Source organism: Thermobia domestica, chromosome 8, assembly GCF_964235325.1.
Source record: "Thermobia domestica chromosome 8, izTheDome1.hap1.1, whole genome shotgun sequence".
Taxonomy (NCBI): domain Eukaryota; kingdom Metazoa; phylum Arthropoda; class Insecta; order Zygentoma; family Lepismatidae; genus Thermobia; species Thermobia domestica.
Window position 1 is genome coordinate 19,804,932 of NC_137461.1, and position 19,943 is coordinate 19,824,874.

The 19,943-nt window shown below is 37.6% G+C and overlaps 1 protein-coding gene across 1 annotated transcript in view; it reads left to right on the forward strand.

Moving 5' to 3' along the window:
• The first annotated feature begins 1,878 nt into the window (after positions 1 to 1,878).
• The window catches only part of LOC145692754 (phenoloxidase 1-like), a 52,720-nt gene continuing 34,655 nt past the window's right edge, over positions 1,879 to 19,943 (forward strand). The window contains exons 1-4 of the mRNA XM_081768196.1: positions 1,879 to 2,052; positions 15,643 to 15,805; positions 16,135 to 16,327; positions 19,201 to 19,424. Coding sequence (XP_081624322.1) covers positions 15,659 to 15,805; positions 16,135 to 16,327; positions 19,201 to 19,424 — 564 coding nt within the window. The 5' untranslated portion in view covers positions 1,879 to 2,052; positions 15,643 to 15,658. The remainder of the gene's footprint in view (positions 2,053 to 15,642; positions 15,806 to 16,134; positions 16,328 to 19,200; positions 19,425 to 19,943) is intronic.

Consider the following 19,943-nt stretch of genomic DNA (forward strand, 5'->3'; position numbering starts at 1 on the left):
TACTACCGCGTAATCCTTCATACAGGAATTATGGCTCACAATATATACACTCCAACACTATATAGACATTTTTCCAATGTATTTCAAATGACACTGATAGATAACAGATTCTGCCCCTGCAAAACTTCGACATTCTAATCCTTAGTACTGTTCCCGTTCCCCCGCTCGTTATTGCTTACTTCCCGGTAGGTCACAAAGCAAATCTTCTCATGCAAGAATATCTAGTTTTTTTTTCCTTTTTTCAAAGGGCATTAGGAGACGATTTTTATAAAGAAAAGGTATAGTTCATAGTGGTATCCACATTCTTTAACTGAGGTGGGAGCAAACAGGAAAATCGCTATTAAAAATATGCCTTAATAATGCATTAGGGGATATATATATAACTCAGAGTGCGAAACTGAGCCAGGTATATAAATGCTATATTTGTAGTACATAGTTGCAAATATCAATTAGGTGTAACATGTACCTAAGACTGTAGGTAGCTGAAGTACATACTTAGCACATGAATATCATATGTGCCAAGTGTCGGGTACCTAAACAGTAGCTGGGATACCTAAATGACACATGCCTAGCAAGGAGTGTCCGGATAAACGAACGCTTAAGTCGAGTATAAAGAAGCTTCGTTTTGCAAAATTGTGTTCGCAGAACAAAACGAAAAGGTTTTGCCCTATTTCTAATGCTGAAAATTCTATTTTCCATTGTTTACAATGAGAATTTGCGCGCCAAATTCTTTTCCAATGTGAAGTCTATGGGCATCCCGTTTTACGGTAATTATTCCTCAATGGTATGTCCGAACTGGTCATGCGACTCCTTACGACACTTAGCGCGCGATCTCGAATCACCATATCAAATTTCGTTAAGAACGGTTCCGGTGATGTATCCGAATAAAGGAAGTCGAGTATAGAGAAGCTTCGCTCCAATAAATCAATTAAGAGAAAAGAAAACCGTGTATCTTCCGATGTCAACTAGAATTCTATTTGTATTGCTCAAAGCCTTTATGTAAGAAATCAGTATTGAAAATTCATTAAATAGCTCCTATCTCAGCGTTTCCCAATCTTTTTCAACTTGCGGCACACTACGGGTGTTACTTGGATTCTTGCGGCACACTTATAGATATTATTATTTGTAAATATTAAACAGTGGTATTTTTCTGTGATTATTGATCTCCTTCTCACAGAGGAGAAAGCTCTATCACTGTTTTTTCCCCGTGGTAAATCATTATGCTTATTTTTCATTCTAATTTAAAAATAGAAAACAATTGCAATGAAAAATTGGACCGAGGTTTTTAAAAACTACGCCTTCTTTTTAAAAACTGTATCCAACCTTTTACTAAGAAGGGAGATCACTAAATAACGAACGAACAAATCTCTTTTACTTTTAAAACACAAATGTAGGTAATTTGTTGAAAGGATTGAATGATATTTTAAATTTTCAAGTTACGAAATAGTCGCAACAAAAAAGAAGCAATAATGGTCATAACAATGATAACCATTTTTCTCAACATTAGAAATGTACAGAACAGTAACCCGATATGAAACTTAAAATTGTAGATTCACAGTAGAGGTTCATAGTAATGTGAAATACAAATATACATTTTTCCCTACGTTTTGCAATTTGATTGCTATAAAATTAATAATTTTGTTTCGATTTCTCGCGGCACACCGGTTGGAAAACGCTGTCCTATCTCTAATTTATTATTGGAAAGTGCATTCTTCAATACACGTGCCTCTTGTAATCTTCGTTTCAAGTCATTGTGCTTATTTTAAGAAAAGGAGAAAGAAAGGAAGAGAGATCCGCTACATAAACTTCGCTCTTAAAAGAAGTAAAACAGAAGCCGTAGTGTAAAAGTCAATGTCTTCCTTAGTAAAACGCAAAACAACATCGACAAATCCACTGAGTCCAGTTGTAATAGATTGATAATAATCAGTGAGTTAGTTCGTTACGAGTTATCGAGGTTTTCCGCCAGCACAGCCTGTTTTATAAAACCAGTAATTGTAGTGATCTCTGCTAGTGTGGGGCGTGGGGTCGAAGAGGACATCTCGAACGGAACACGTAAGAGATTTCACAGTTGTATTTTCTCTTTAAAAAATAATAGTCATAACAAGGCAGTAGTTTATTAATTGTAAATAGTTTAGTTGTAAGTGTTTATAGTATGGTGATTAGTGTTGTGTATATATACGAAATAGTCAGTTATTTGTTGTAAAATAAATGAAGAACACAGTTTTGTTTGTGATTTTGTTAGAGAAATGGAATTCTTCGAACTTGCCAAATTTACCAATCTTCTTGAGGTGGATTGAGCATTCTATCACTGTGGTAAAGAAAAGAAGAGCAACTCCATATTAGAAGGAAATATATATTAGAGATGGGGCTCTTAAAGAACGTCTCATGGGCAACTATTAACATTTTATCGCTACACGTTGAGGGAAGAAAACTTTTTAAAAATTACAATGATAAAATATGTATTGATTAGCTTAGCTTGTAGTACCGATATGACTTCCCTCAACACAGCTGTTCATGATGTATATATTTTTAGTGTATGCTCGAAACAAAGAAAAACAGAACTGACCTACAAAATATTATTTGACCAAAGTTATGTTAAGAGCTCTTGGTTCACAAGCAGGAGAAAAAATGAAACTGAAATATTTGAGCTTTACGTCCCACGATTATACTAAAGGAGACGGTGATTATGAGAAATGAATGAAATAGTGGAATGAAGAAAGCGAGAGGAAACGGGAGAACCCCGAGAAAACCCACGAGCACGGTGTTTGTCCACCATAAAATCCACACGGCGCGAGCTGGGATCGAACCAGGGACCCCAAGCAGCGAAGGTGAACGCTCTACCACTGAGCCACCGCGCCCCCAACCCAAGCAACAGAGTTGAGGTTCGACGAATCCGATGGTCGGCCCTACGGACTGAGCTTTGTGTGCCAATTTTTCATCAGTTCTGCCAAACAAATGACGGGCTGGCACCTTTTAACATATCTAGGCCCCGGTTGACTTCTTCACTATCTGTTGTTATTATTGGGACATGATGGTTTAGTGGTAGAGTGCTTACCTCTCGTGCATGGGGTCCTTGATTCGATCCCCGGCCAAGTTTGTGGCGGACAACATCGTGTTTATGGGTTTTCTTCGGGTACTCCAATTTTCTCCCGCATTTCGCGTAAATTTTACAACACACACTCCAGTTGCGCATCGATCACTCAATTTCGTTTTTCAAATGAATAATATTTTGTGACACTGTTGACATTTTCCTATGTTATACTATTGGTGTTATTCTACATTTGAATTAAATTCATATATGAGACCCAGATTCCTTTATTACCCTCTGCTGCCACATATCAGACTTCTCCACTGTACGTGGTAGAGCGTTCATCTCTGGTGCGTGGGGTTCGATCCCAGCTCCCGCCATAAACTTTGTGGTAGACAAACACCGTGTGCGTGGGTTTCTTCGGGGTTCTCCCGTTTCCTCCCACTTTGTTTATTTCACTATTTCATTCATTTCTCATCACCACCTCCTTTAGCCTAGCCGGCATAATTGTGGGACGTAAAACTCAGATTTCATTTTTTTTTGTCTCCACTGTACATTTTTTGCACACGTAGCACCAACAGTGCTCCACTACATTTTACTGTCATGTTTAATGATAATAGTGCATTTTAAATCTGTGCACATTTGTATTTTCAAACAAAATATTTCTATAATAAGTTGGCAAAACTGCTGCATTTATGGTAACACTGTGGTTTTCGATATTGCATTTTATTCTCACTATATTGTGCACCTTTTGTTTTGATTGCTTTAACCAAGGATCTTATAGAGGATCTGCCCTCACAACAAAATCTTGAAGCCATACGTCACAGTTTCGCCACCCCTACTCTGCCCACTCCGCCCAATAGGATCGCAATGTTTTGAGCCAACAATCATGGAGGAAACGAAAGTAGCCAATCAGACGATGGCAGAAACAAGAGTAGCCAATCAGACGTGCCGATGCTCGGTTGCTTTTTGGCTTCACCGATTTAATAGGATGAAGATACATATGGGCAGATCCTCTATTTATAACATCTTTGGCTTTAACGGTTTACAAGATATTTACTTTAAACTTACATAATTTCATGATATATATATTTTTTGGATATTCAAATGTTGAAATCCCGTAGGTTCTATCCTTCTGGCCCATAGCACCCAAAATTTTGTTCATTTTCATTTCTCATTATGCTCTATCAGATGTGCTATGTGGCAATCATATTTTAGCGACGACTTGTGAAACCCTCCCTTGTCAGATGAATAATATTAAATGGTACTGCAAATGATTTCAAATTATGAATGCATTTCCAATATACGTGCAAAGATATTGTGTCACAAAAGAAAATGCATGTTTTTCAGGGGCTAATATTTCTTGCTCTTTACTATGAGAATGAAATAGGTAGATGTGTCTTTCTATCACCTCGCGATTTAATTAAATGTTTTAAATCTTTTACAGGGCCAATCCCTAATAAAATCGATAAATGTATTATCCTTTTCTTTGCGGCTCACATTAGACACAATAGAAATAAAATAAAACTTAATAAAAAGAAGAAAACTACATTCTTTCGCAGCATGAATCTTACAGCTATTAGCGATATAGTACTTTCGGAGTTCATGACATGCTCAGTGGCGTATTTAGGATTTTGTTTTGAGGGACTATGCACAACACTGTGGAGCAGGAGGGCCTGAAATGACGCTCCTGCAAACACACTTTGAATATTTGTAATCACATTTCAACTTAACTGATTTAATTTTAGAAAAAATTGAAATATTCACTTTTATCTGTGTGCGTTTTTATCTGAAAGAAAATGTTGAGACAAGTTGAAGCTGAATTATGCTGATCGCAGCATTAGTTGGTGTGGAACAGCAGTTTCGCTTATCAACTTCTCTTAGTTTTGGTGTTAGTGACGACGGCCGACTTGAATCACAACGAATAACGATCACAAAGTATGTTAGGAGAAACGAAATTAAGTAATAAATAAGAAAAAGAAACACGAGAGTAGAATGGACGCAAGAATTAAAAAAAAAAAAAACTCCGTTCTTACATGGAATGAAATTTAACAAACAGGGTACAGTATTAGTTCTGAACAAAGAGCATAAGAAAGTGCAAACGTGGAATACGAAAAGCTAACAAATTTATTTCGGGGGGGGGGGGAGATTGAGCTCGATAGTTTCCCTCAAATACCCCACTGCTTATGCTATACTATTCCGTAGCTCATTGGATCCGTACAGGACTCCTACCCACACAGCCCATGTTCGAATCTTGGTCGCGCTTTGCTTTTGTTTTTTCATTGATCAGATAGGACTACAGCAAAGAGAAAAATATTACAATTTTAGATGTGATTCGACATTCTGCAAGGATTTTTTTTTTCGTTGTTGTCGAGGGAAGAAGATGAAGTAGAATTTTACATGCGCAAAGATCATTCCAGATTTTACCAGTAATATTAATAAAAACTATGAACAGGTTTACAACTGAAAATTAAATTGAATTCTCTTCAATTGTAGTCCATAAACAGCTATGGTTAACGAGATGGATTTCAGCCGCCTTATGTAGACTCGTTTTGACGTATGATTAGCATCATACTAAAGGCCTGACTGCTGCAGGAAACATATGTTAGTCGAACTCTTTAGTATGACACTAATCACGCGCTAGAACGATTCTGCATAAGGCCCCAGTTATTTTGTGTATGGTCAGCACATCGCTTTACATCATCTTTATTTCTAGAACTATAACTAAAAATATTCTTTTCTGTGCATATAAAATACTCATCTTTAGTTCTAAACAAAACAGAGAATGTAGTTCAAAATGTCACTATACCATTACATTTCGTTACATTGTATAAAATGGAAAAAAAAAATACATTTAATCTTGAAAATGTCAAGGTAATGTGACAAACATTATGAATAATTCTGTAAAAAAAATAAAAAATAAGCAATTGTTTATAATACGAGTAAAATAAACTGCAATGAAGTACAAGTACTGGAAGTTAGCAAAAATATTTGCCCTTATAGTACGCTGAAACACGTTTTTTTTTTTTTTAATACATAGGGACACTTTACCTTGAAATAAAAATCGTAAATTCTGTTCTCAATAGAATCTGAAATATATTAAGAACTTTAAATCTTCAAGAATTCAAGACAAGTTTGAATTCCCATCCTTACAAAATTGTCATTACAAACTGATTAAAAGAGTGATAAATCAGGAAGTGGCTGACTGAACCACATCCTGTTTCCCGACTTGTTTATAAATCAACATAACTAATTACCCGGATTTTGGGTCAATGTGTTGTTTTTCTTTTTTCCTTTGCATATCTTACAAGAAGAACAAGCAACATGAACATTTCCTTAGGAAATGTAGCAACTGATCAAATTTAATAATGCCTAAAATACTCTACTTTACTTGCTAAAACTTATTTTTGGTGGAAGTCCCTATATCAAGTCTTTTTTTTTTCTTAAAAAAATCTGATTTAAACTATTCGCTGAGCAAAAGATTATATTTATTGTAAAAGTTATTAAGGTGTAACAGTTTCGCCAACTATACACTTGGCTTCTTGAGACACTATGAATACACAGGTAGTGACTGATTTAATATAAGAGATAGTCACTACCTGTGTATATTCATAGTGTCTCATGAAACCAAGTGTATAGTTGGCGAAACTGTTACACGTTAATAATTTTTGCAATAAACATATATTGTTCTTCAGCAAATAGTTTAACTCAGATTTAGATCTGAGTCTACTGGAAGCAAAGTTTGTACAATGGATTTTAAAAAAAGAACATTTTTGAATACTTATAAAGGTTTTGCAGAATGTTTGTTGTTATAGTTACATATTTGTTCTGTTTCGTACCAATAAAAGTTTATTATGAAGAAAATGGTCTGCAGAGCTCTTTCTAGAATACATGTTATTAGTTGTAATAGTTGATTTGAAAATGAAATCTTTAAGTTTTACGTCCCACGCTTATGCCGGTTAGGCTGAAGGAGACGGTGATGATGAGAGATGAGTGAAATGGTGGAATGAAGAAAGTGGGAGGAAACGGAAGAACCCCGAGAAAACCCACGAGCACGGTGTTTGTCCACCACAAAGTCCACACGGCGCGAGCTGGGATCGAACCAGGGATCCCAAGTACCGGAGGTGAACGCTCTACCACTGAGCCACCGCGCCCCAATAGTTGTTTGGAGTTTAGCGTCCCGTTCAACTGCGGGACTACATGAGACATGGATCTACAGCTGAAAGTGGGATCCTAACCACATGAGCTTCGGAAGGGAATTGATCTCAGTTTTTTATAAAATGCATCTGACCACAGTCAGTTCTTAACAGTTGGGGTTGAATTGGAATAAACGTTGAATTATACTTGGTATTGGAAAGCAATGATGAAACTGGTTAAGAATTTCGTGATCTGGAAGTTTGCGTGTTACTTGCCACGGTGTTACTTGCCACTATTGGAATTTCGTGTTACTTGCCACGGTTACCTTATCGCATATTTATCTGTCTATGACAGGTGTCCGTTGCCACGCACCTGCATCTAGATTTGACCTTGAGGGGGTGGGATTAATTTTCCAAGCAATTTTAAAAGCAAGGCAATCACCTGAAACGCAAGAAACAAAGTAAATTTCTGATTTAAGAAATAGGAACCTTGTTACAGAAGCGCCATTTCAGATTTTGCTTGGGGGGGGGGTAAGATACCTTGAAATAAATAAAATTTCGCGTTTTTCACTGATTTGCTACTATTCTGTTGATAAAATCTATATAAATCTCAAACTCAGGGGTCAAATGCCCCTCCCTGCCCCCTAAATGACGCCCCTGCCTTGTTACATTTATGCGTGTCACAAAACTCGCACGAAATACAAGAAACAAAGCAAGATTCTGATGAAAGGAGTATTCTTGCAAATCTACACAAACAATTGAAGTTCTTTAGTAATTCGAGCGCTCATTTTGCCGCCTGAAAGCATGGAATAAACGCAATGATTTATATAATACATCACATTCAATCCATATTCCTAGGTGGTTCCAATAGGAACCTTGTCACTTGCGTGTCGCACGTCATAATGATTATAAGTGGGGTTTGTGGTGGACAAACATCGTGGAGATGGGTTTTCCCATTTTCTCCCACTTTCTTCATCTTGCCATTTCATTCATTCTCATAATCGCCGTCTCCTTTAGCCTACCCGGCATAACCGTGGAACAAAACTCCAAGGTTTCATTTCATTTTCATTTCAAAATGTAATAGACTTCTGTGTAAATATCTGCGTTATTTTTTTCTTAGCTGGGAAGCTCATTCCAGTTTCTTATTACAATAGCGAAACACACTTTCTCCCACAATTTCTTCTCTCAATTTATATCTGAATATTCTTGCAAACTTTTTTTTTTATATAACGCTGGGTGTTTCTCTATTTCCTCAATTTTTCATTGTCTTTACCACTAATTAAAGACATACATGTATTAGCTTCCATTGCGAACACTTCTTTTCATACTCTACACACGGAGACTGTTATGTGAAAAAACTTGTAGAAAACATCTATTATTTTTATCTCTCTGCTTGGATGTACCGCGGCAACTTTTCTGTCGCCGTCGCCGCAGTGAGCGGACTCCCATAAGACTTAATGTATTTTTAGATGTTGTCCAACTGTTTCGTCGCCAAGCTGTTGCCTTAGGCCTACCGCTCACTGGCAACATTTTGTCGGGCAACTATCTTGTTGCTCTGGCTAAATGTATTGAGTCTTATGGGAGTCCGCTCACTGAGACGACGGCGACAGAAAAGTTGCCGAGGTGTTGCTAAGCAGGGTGATAGCAGGGCAACAGCTCGGCTACGGAACAGTTGCACAACATCTAAAAATGCATTGAATCGTATGGGAGTCCGCTCACTGAGGCGATGGCAACAGAAAAGTTGTCGAGATATCTCCAAGTAGAAGGGTAAAAAATAAATGTTTTCTACAAGTTTTTTTCGCCTAACAGTTCGTTACGTGTGTAGCGCGTGAAAAGAAGTGTTCGCAATGGAAACTAATACATTCTTTGATTAGTGACTAACATCTCTTTAATTAATGATAAAGACTATGAAAAATTAATTGAGGAAATAGAGAAACGCCCAGCATTAAAGAAGAAATATATATAAAGAAGAAATTGTGAAAGGAAGTGTGTTTCGCTGTTATAAGGAACTAGAATGAGCTTTGCAGCCAAGACAAAACAACAGTTAAATTACTCACACCCCCTCAAGGTCAAATCTAGATGCAGATGCGTGGCAACCGACACTCTGTCATAGATAGATAAATATGCGATAAGGTAACCGTGGCAAGTAACACGAAATTCCAATAGTGGCAAGTAACACCGTGGCAAGTAACACGAAACGATCTGGAAGCAGGCAGACCCATGACGCAGTATGACCCGAACAGATCCTCAGAAGAAAAAATGAAATTAAATTTTTGAGTTTTACGTCCCACGGTTATGCCGGTTAGGCTAAAGGAGACGGTGATTATGAGAAATGAATGAAATGGTGGAATGAAGAAAGTGGGAGGAAACGGGAGAACCCCGAGAAAACCCACGAGCACGGGGTTTGTCCACCACAAAGTCCACACGGCGCGAGCTGGGATCGAACTCAGAAGAATTTATATGATATTGTTGATATAGTTCTAACTCTTCCTGCTAGTCTAGTAGCTACTGCGTGCACTTTTGGTACGTGTAGTCTCGAGTTCGATTCTCGTTAGAAAATAACTAAAATTTGACGTTAACTAGCATTTACTTTCATTAGTGAAATGAATTGACAACTTTGAGTTTAACGTCCCATGATTATATATCCTCGTTAGGCTAAGGGAGACAATGATTAAAGCAAGTGAATGATGATGGAAGAATTAGTTGGGCGAGAGTGCGGGAGGAAACGGAAGTACCCCGAGAAAGCCCACAGGCATCATGATGTCCATCACAAGCTTACGTGGCCGGGAATCGAACCAGGGATCTTACGCACCAGAGTAAGCGCTCTACCACTGGGCCACCGTTCCCCTTCCTATCATAAGAAACTAGTTTACACTCTAACTCAGTGGTTCTCAACCTTTTTGAGTGACGGCACACTTTAATATATGTACAGGACATTGCATCACACTTGGTTGATTATTATTATTATTATTATTATTATTATTATTATTATTATTATTATTATTATTATTATTATTATTATTATTATTATTATTATTATAGTAAAACCTATTAGCTTTTATAATGACTCTATATAGCACTGAGCATTATTGCTACCGCTGGAGGCGTTGACTGGTACAGTCTGTCTGGATTTTAACTACTTACTAACATACGAGGGTCATTCAATAATTATTGTCCCTAATCTATAAGCAGTATTATTTTCCCTAAAAGTCTCCTTTTGCACTTCTTCCACCTATGCTGTAAAGCCACTATGCCAGCTTCAAAGAAAGTCTCTGGCTGAGCCGTGAGCCATTCTTCCACAGCTTCAATACCAGCTGCATTTGAGTGAAACTTCTTCCCCTTGAGGTGCTCCTTCAACTTTGGGAACAAATTAAAGTCACTAGGGGCGAGTTCGGGTGAGTAGGGAAGGTGTTCCAACACATCAAACCCAGCAGCATGGATTGCGGCATCAGTAAGATGGTTTTCGTGGGCCGGAGCATTATCTTGGTGGAACAGCACTGTTCGCTGCAACATCCCGCACCGTTTTTCCTTGATTGCTTCGCGTAACTTGGGGATTATGACTAAATAATAGGCCCCCGTGATAGTGTGTCCAACCCCCAGGTAGTCAATAAGGAGCACACCCTTCGCATCTCAAAAAATTGTGTCCATAACCTTGCGTGCTGATGGTAACACCTTGAACTTGCATGGGGGAGGCGAACTGCTGTGCCACCACTCCATTCTCTGTCGTTTGGACTCGGGATCATAGTGGTGGAGCCACGTCTCATCCACTGTCACAAAGCTATCACAGAACTGTTTCAGATCTGCCCCCATAACCTGCAAACCAGCCTTTGAACATCGAACTCTGTCTTTCTGATTTTCAAGAGATAACATTTTGGGTACCCATCGCGCTGACACCTTTCTGAATCCCATGTGTACATGCACAGTGGTTTCCACTGAGCCTACAGAGATGTGCATGATGTCTGCTAACTGTTGCACCGTGATTCGTCTGTCTGCTATAATCGTGTCATGCACAGCATCAATGTTTTCTGGGGTGCATGCTGTTGTTAGAGGACCAGCACCAGGAGCCTGTTGACAGCTTTTCCTGCCGCAACGGAAGTCGCGGCACCAGTTCTTTACCACCTGGTAGGAAGGAGACCCATCACCCAACACACTGATCGTGTCCTCATGAATTTTCTTTGGGCTTAATCCCTTTTTCTGGAGGTACTTGATGACAGCTCGTTGCTCGGTTTTCTCCAATTTTCAACCTAGGTGCCACCTCTCACACCTGAAAAGACAAAAAAGAATATTATTATAGCAGCTATGGTTCTGAAATTTAGCATATACGCATTTAAAACATTAGGCTACAATATCCCCCATAAACCATCCCAGCTCAAGTATTTTAAATATGTCGGGGACAATAATTATTTAACCACTCTTGTATATTACCCTCTTAGCTGGGTTGAAATAAATAATTTAAATGCACATCTTTGTATCTCATGTATTTTATTGCCATTTTTCTTACCTTTTTATATTTATTATATCTTATGATACGAACTATGTAGTTTGTCACCAACTTCCGAAGATAATATAATACGATGTTGTAGATTGACAATAACTTACATTTTATGCCGAAGTATGATATCCCCTTCCTCAATCCCCCAAGTGTCGGGGCTGAAAATGAATTTATATCCCCTGTTGTGGCCCATTGCATTGGAAGTGTCACCGTTCATCTTAGCACTAATATCGGTCATTTTCGATGATTTTTAAATATCCCTTCCTCCCAACTTGCGGGTTTGAATTTGGATTTAAACGAAATCGAAAGTAACACTGTTCATCTAAGGGACCCAGAAAACTATAAATTCGACACTGATAGTGGCCATTTTCGATCATATATATATCCCCCTCCCCCAAGCGGCGGGGCTGATTTTGGATTTAAACCGGATCGGAAATGTCACTGTTAATCTGAATGATCCCGAGTCATAGAAAAGCCGCCTACAGAAATGCATTGATGCAGGAGGTGCCTATTTTGAAGACTATTCGTCAGTTGTACCGATCAGCTCAATAAATCTGTCTTTTTGAACGAAGGCTCATTACTTTTGAATCCTACCATTTAATAATCCTATCCTGTAGATTATTAAATTCATGATTTTTAAATTCTAAAATTTTACGACACACCTTAGGGGACTGCATGACACACCAGTATCTCGTGAGACATCGATTGAGAAGCATTCATCTAACTCATATTTGTCTTATGCAATCTAGGCTTTATCTTAACATTTTTCATCTCTTGTTGTGTACGTAAGAGGCAGGGGGCGGATCCAGGCTGAATGTTAGGAGGCGGTCGTTCGAAGTCAATAGGTTTTATTTTACATTTATAATACAAAAGTGAAAATTCTTAGGTTTTATTTTTAAATTAAAAAAAGACTCTATCCTAGGGTAGGGGGTGATCGTCCCGATCGCCCTTCCCTCTGGGTCCGCTCCTAGTAAGAGGTAGCTGTTTCGAATGGCAATAGCAAGCATTAATATTTTCTAATGTTTTCATACAAATATCGATGGAGCATTTTGCAACAACTTATGTTATGATAAAAAAAAAATGTTCGTACGATTTAAATAGTCGTCACATCTAATTTATTCAAGTAGCGGCAATAGATTCTTTTTAAAATGAGATACTTTATTGGCCTAAAGGTTTAAGTGTAATGACCTAGAAAGACGTCTTGGTACGTATATACGAATAAATAATGAATTTCAGTGCTTCTTTTTTTCGTGGAACTGATAAGGATCTGATAGTAATGACCTTGTATGTTTGACACCAAGTGAATTTACAATGTCAAGAGCAGCTTAATTGAACACAAACGTGGCCTTTTAATTTTTAATTTAAAGTTTTTACAGTTTGCTTTCACCATATTATTTATTTTCTTGATCTGCATATGGTACCGTACAATAAAATTATACAGGGTGTCCTATAATAGGCAGAGCCGGCCCTAGCCAACTTGCCACTCCGTGCAATAGCATCATTGCCCCCTTTCTCAAGCAAAAGGACACGATTTTAAGTGTCCTATTCCATCATTAGGAACGAAGAGGAGGAAAAGTGTACTCGCACTCAGAAAGGCCTAAACACATTGTCTGTTTTCTTTAACTAATAATCTATTATGTTAGTGAAAGATAAACATATCTGCAAAGGAAATATTGTAATCCTTTTTATAGAATTCAATATCGAGCTTCAATCTCAATAGATCAGTTTGCAATTCCAGTGTAACTAGCTCTTTTATCTTTATTTATTGATTTTCCTTCAACATCTGTTGAAAATTAAAATAAGAAACTTGTTTCCACCTTCAATGATAAGGAGCTTGCTTGTGACAAAGTCAAAGACTAGTTTTTATATCAAAACTGTGATAACTAACTAAATGGAACAGGAGTTCGCTACTGTTCGAGAATTGAGTTCTAATTGACAACAATCAAGCAATGCATGCTGGTATTTGTTAGACCATTTGCTTTAGCATTGCCCATGCAACCTTTAAACTAATGCGACCTAAACATGATTTATGAATGTAGTATTCAAATAGAAGGTCGGCTTAGTAAATTTAACTATCATCATCATGAAGTTCCTTTTCAACAAGAAATACTTATTTGAAATATACTTATGGTCGATTTTACCGCCTCGTGCAAATGCGTGTATTGCACATATGCTAGAGCTGGGCCTACTAATAGAACAGTGGTGTCGCCTGTCTCTGAAATAAAGGTGTTGGAAAACTTGTATACAGAAAAAAAATGGAAATTGGTTAGTTAAAAAAGGAAACAAAAAAAACTATTTTAAAATTTTTAGATTATTTTCATCTTTATCTACGCTATTCAATTAACTTGGGAACTCGAGGAAATAGACCCTAAATATCCCTTGGTTAGATTGTGGAAGGAAACACACACAGTGACAGCTCAACGAGGTCACATAGATAAAATTTACAATTTGATCACTAAAGCTAAGGAGAGAAAAGTTACCTATATCCTAATTGTTTCTATGGGTACATTAGATAGAGTTTCTTCCATTAGCGTGTAGTGATAAAATTTACATTTTTACTAATGTCACTATAACCACCCTTACCAACTGGCACTTCTCACATATTTACCTCTCGGCTTTCTGAAAATATTTTAAATATTTACCATCTAATTGATGTGAAAATTTACAAATATTCTATTTAGTATTTGATGATATTTATAAATATTCTAGTTCCGGCATACCTACATGAGCAGTCTTAAAATAATCACATTATTGTCTTAAATGCACTGCAATTGCAATTGGAACATCGGAAAGTCAGACGAGAAAAATAAAAGCACAGAATGTTGAACGTTCCCGCCTTTTAATTCCCAGTGGGGTTCAGTGAAGTGGGCGTTCAGTAAAGTGTATTGCAATGTTCTAGGCGTTCAGTAAAATGTGTTGTGATGTTGTAGGCGTTCAGTAAAGTTTATTGCAATGTTGTAGACGTCCAGTACAGTGCATTGCGATGTTGTAGACGTCCAGTAAAGTGCAATGCGATGTTGTATGCGTCCAGTAAAGTGTAGCGATGTTGTAGGCGTCCAGTAAAACGTGTTACAATGTTGTAGGCGTTCAGTAAAATGTATTACAATGGTGTAGGCGTTCAGTAAAGTGTATTACAATGGTGTAGGCGTTCAGTAAAGTGTATAGCGATGTTGTAGGCGTTCAGTAAAGTGTATTACAATGGTGTAGGCGTTCAGTAAAGTGTATTACAATGGTGTAGGTGTTCAGTAAAGTGTATAGCGATGTTGTAGGCGTTCAGTAAAGTGTATGTCGATGTTGCAGCCGTTCAGTAAAGTGTATTGCGATGCTGCAAGCGTTCAGTAAAGTGTATTGCAATGTTGTAGGCGTTCAGTAAAGTGCATTGCGATGTTGTAGACGTCCAGTAAAGTGCAATGCGATGTTGTAGGCGTCCAGGAAAGTTTATCGCGATGTTGTAGGCGTCCAGTAAAATGTGTTACAATGATGTAGGCGTTCAGTAAAGTGTATTACAATGATGTAGGCGTTCAGTAAAGTGTATAGCGATGTTGTAGCCGTTCAGTAAAGTGCACTGTGGTGCCATAGGCGTTCAGTAAAGTGTATAGCGATGTTGTAGCCGTTCAGTAAAGTGTACTGTGGTGCCATAGGCGTTCAGTAAAGTGTATTGCGATGTTGTAGGCATTCTGTAAAGTGGATTCCGATGTTGTAGGCATTCTGTAAAGTGGATTGCGATGTTGTAGGCGTTCAGTAAGGTGTATTTCAATGTTACAGGCGTTCAGTAAAATATGTCGATAGTCAAAAAGTAAACTTAAAAACTACTGCCCTATGGAAAGTATAATTTTATAAAGTAATACTGAAAGTTATAAGCGTTTTACCTCATTTATGATGACTATATCAGAAATTGTTTAATTATCAAAAGGATTTCATAATGATGTAGGGACTTTTTACAACTACAAAAGTCAGTAAGTATTCTTTAATTTTCTTCCTCGTAGAAATCGCTCCATCACAATGAGTGGTAGACCAGGCCAAAGACCTTCGGGACAGTCATTATCCCAACAACTACAGGTCCTCTACTTATTCGATAGACCCAGTGAACCAGTTTTCGTTCCGAAAGGAGAGAGGAAAGTTGCTTATGATATCCCCAACTCTTACTTGGTAAGTTTAATATTCAATAATATTTGAAAGGTCTTTAGAATTAGGTTAGTATGTTCTGTTGTTTCAAACCACCACCAATTATTGCTGTTCTTTATTAAATAATACTGATTTCAGTTCTAAAATAACATTATCTGCAAGAAATATGTCCAATTGAATTCTGGCTTTATAAAATTGGTTTCTGACAATAAAACCATGACAATTGCTTGACTTTTAAATATGAATTAATTTTAAATGAATCCCCTTTAGTTGGGTGAAATATCAATGTACTTAAATTAACCTAAGATCCTATTTTGGTATTTGTATTGACGTTGTTAATCTCTCTTCTGTAGCCAGACAAATTCCGTCCGGTGGCCGATGAACTGAGCACCCGATTCGGCGATGAAGACACCATCAAATTCCCAATCAACGAAATTACAGTTCCAGATATAAGCGTCCCTTTACGGCTGGGAAGAAGAGAGAACTTTTCTTTGTTCATCCCTTATCATAGGAAATTAGCAGCAAGACTAATTGAAGTATTGATGGGTAAGTTAAGTGCATGTAGAGTTATGTTGGTTTTCCAGATGCTGGTTGAGTCCTGTCATCAGTTGTGCTGCATTAGCTATACGGTTTTCGTAACAATCTTCTTCAATATTTGACGATCCCTGTCAGCGGAGGCTGGGTTGGTGTCAACACTATATTACATTTCTCGGATTAGTCTTGCTACGAGTTCTATATCTTGTCATCACTTTGCTTACTGTTCCTATACCTAACGCACTGACAGTCTTTAAATACATCTTTTCTAACCGTCCACGCGTTCAGTTTCTCTTAAAATCTTAGATGTCTCCTGTTTTGCAGTAATCAATGTGTGGTGTATTGCGTACATAAATCCGTACTACACCACCATAAGTACTACTCATTATCCCCCAGTGTAACACGAACACAAGGCAATCGCAGCACACGAATGTTCAATGTTGCTAGTTCATAAGAGTTACGTGTTGCAGTTCATGGATGTTTTATTTTGATAACTATACCGACACAAGAGTGACACTTAACAGATTTATATGGTGTTGAACCACCTTTCTCCTTCAAGAGAGCTATGTAATGGAGCTGTACAGTCCTTGAATAGTAGTAAGTAGAATATTACAATATTCCGCTTGTAATTCATCCCTCAGTTCCTCTTTAGAAATCAAAAAGTTCGCCGATTTTACGCTGTCACCGTATGCACAGTTCACTGTACACTGCCGTCCTATTACTCTTCACGTAGTACGGAGTTTTTCTTAACTCGTCACTACCAACAATACCCCGGCTTTGTGGTCGCCACATAATCGTTGCCAACCCAGACATATGACTTTCCAACTCCAGGTGTTGGCATTAAATTAAAAGTTTCTGTATGTATTTTAGTATGCATTTAGGAGGTAGCTTCTGTGTGTGTAGTAGAGAAATCAAAAAATCGATTTAGGTACGATGATAAAAATGTAAGATTCCCTATTAGGATTTCAAAACCAGAAATGGAAATGGACTTTCAGACTCTTGTTTAAAAATGAGGACAAACTTCTTTACGTCCATTAAATTCAATGTTTGTTCTTCTATAATATGCATTAAACGTTTTTGTTTTAATATTTGAGTAGTAATATGTTCTTAATTCCCATCAGTGTAGACAATATATATACAAGTTGCGTATAAAGAAAAAGCCGATATTTAAAAAAAAAAACAAGAAAGTTTTTAAAAAAACAAGAAAATTATATAAGAAGAAATTTATTGTGATTGATATACAAGTACATACAGCGGCGCAAATCTGTCTTCAACATTGGGGGGGGGACGGATAAGACCGTTCCCATAACTTTTTTTTAGCTATGTTCTAAATATTTATGAAGTTGAAAAACAATGCTATGGAGGACCAGTGGAGCAGAGTTGTCTTCAATATTGGGAGGCGGCAGATTCGAGACTTATTCTGGGGGACATTAATTTCATCTCATTTTCCTTTGTGGCAATCGAGCACAAATCATCCCCAAAAAACACATTTCAAATCGGATTATTGGGGGGACAGTCCCCCCAGTTCCAAGATTGGAGGGGACATGTCCCCCTCATCCCCCGGGATTTGCGCCAGTGAGTACATACTTTGTTTTTTTTTTTTTTTTCGCAGTACTCACCATGAACCTCCAGACAGCGTAGCACAAGCTTCCGTATACCCTCTGTGTAAAAATTTATCGCCTAAGAGTGCAGCTAGTCCAAAACTGATGTCTTGAGCACTTCACTGTCGTCGAAGCGCTTCGATGCAAGCCAGTTTTATTTACGTGAAAGAAACAATGAAATCGCTTGGGGCAGGATCGGAGCTGTAAGGGGGATTATTGAATAGTCTCATCAAAATCTCTGTATTATCAACAGTACGAGCAGCGTTGTGGGCGGGCGTTATATATATGGGAGAGGAAGGGAATGACGATCAGCACACTTTCTCCTCTTGCGTGACCCGAGGAGAAGTCAAACTAGTGCTGCCATTTGCCTCTTGTAGCAAGGTTTCTTGTGTATTGTCGAGGAAGTTGTCAGAGAAGACTGAAGTCTACAGCGTGCTGAAACTTGTTTTTGTTGATTTTCTTATAAGGATCTGCAAATTTCAACTCATGATAGGTACAATTTTAAGTCGTAAGATCTTGAAGTTACTAAGATTTATAAAAAGTTATATTTACGTCTAATGCACGACAATAGTTATATTTCAAATAAACTACGTTTTACAGTATAACCAGCTCAATTTTCAAAATGGCGCAATGTTGGGAACGCCGATCAATGTAATCGGTTTACCATCATGGTGATCTCCATTTCTACCAAACATTTGGAATATTTCTCCAGCTAAAAATTATAAAGGAGGCTAGACCTAAGATAGGTAATACGCCTACTTGAGTCAAACACTGAAACTTTGGTATCGATGTAACCTTTGTGGATCGTGGCTGCATGCTGACTGTACTGTTGTGGACTCACCACGTGAATATATCTGTGACGTGTGTTTGAAAAAACGTCAATAAAACATTCAGTTTACGTTTCTCAGCCTTTCGAAGGCGCAATTTAAGAAAAAAAACTTAAACTGCCTATGAAACTATGGGTGTCTATTAAGCTGGTACTGTGATCGCCATTACCAACATATGATGGGAATGGCGACCAAAGTAACAATTTGAGTTTTTTCCATCGTGTTCCCGAACTGAAAGAATGATCCTCTTTTTATTTTACACACTTATTGTAGAAGGATTGGAGTACGTTTTTACAAATTTGTTTCAATATATTTTGCAAATGAAACTATGTAATGACCCATTTTTCTTAGATGATCGCCATTGCCCACCTCTCCCCTATATATATATTAGAACACTTCATAAATTTATAACATTTCCTAAAAATACTGTAATAATTTTCCTTTTTTATTATTTTAGGAATGAGAAATTATGAAGACTTTTTGTCGGCCTCTGTATTTTGTCGAGACAGGATTAATCCTTACATGTATATCTACTGCTTATCAGTGGCCATCTTGCATCGCCCTGATACTAGACACTTGGAAGTCCCTTCCCTGGCCGAAGTATTTCCTGATAAATACTTGGATAGCGCAGTATTCGCACAAGCACGAGAAGAATCCAATGTCTTGTCAGAAGGGTCAAGAGTAAGTGGAGTTTTGTGTTCTGCTAGAATTCACTATATGTGCAGTCATGTTGAAAAGGAAAATTCGAATGTCTAAGAAGTTTTGTTTTTATTGCTAAGTATATTTGCTCTACACTGAGACTTCTTGTCTAAGCATGCCACCTATGGGAAAAATAAAAATCAATCCTATTTCAGATGAAATATGAGTGTTATTTATTTTTTCCATTGGTCTGACAGTCATGATTAAATGTGCATGCACGTAGATCTTATACGTGTTGTATAATTAACAATCAAATATTAATAATAAAGTTTGCCAAGTGACCTAATTAGACTGACCCTATTCAACTGATTTACGTCTAATTTGAAATTAACTGTCTATTCAGTGAGATGTTTCAAATGATACCAATTTCATTCCGTGATGGTAGTTTTCGATTCTCAAATTTGGATCAAAGTTATAAGGGTTCAAAACTGACGCCAATGCTGAACACCATTTCAGTGGGCGACTTTAATATGGCGTTACAAAGCCTCTACGAGTGGTCTC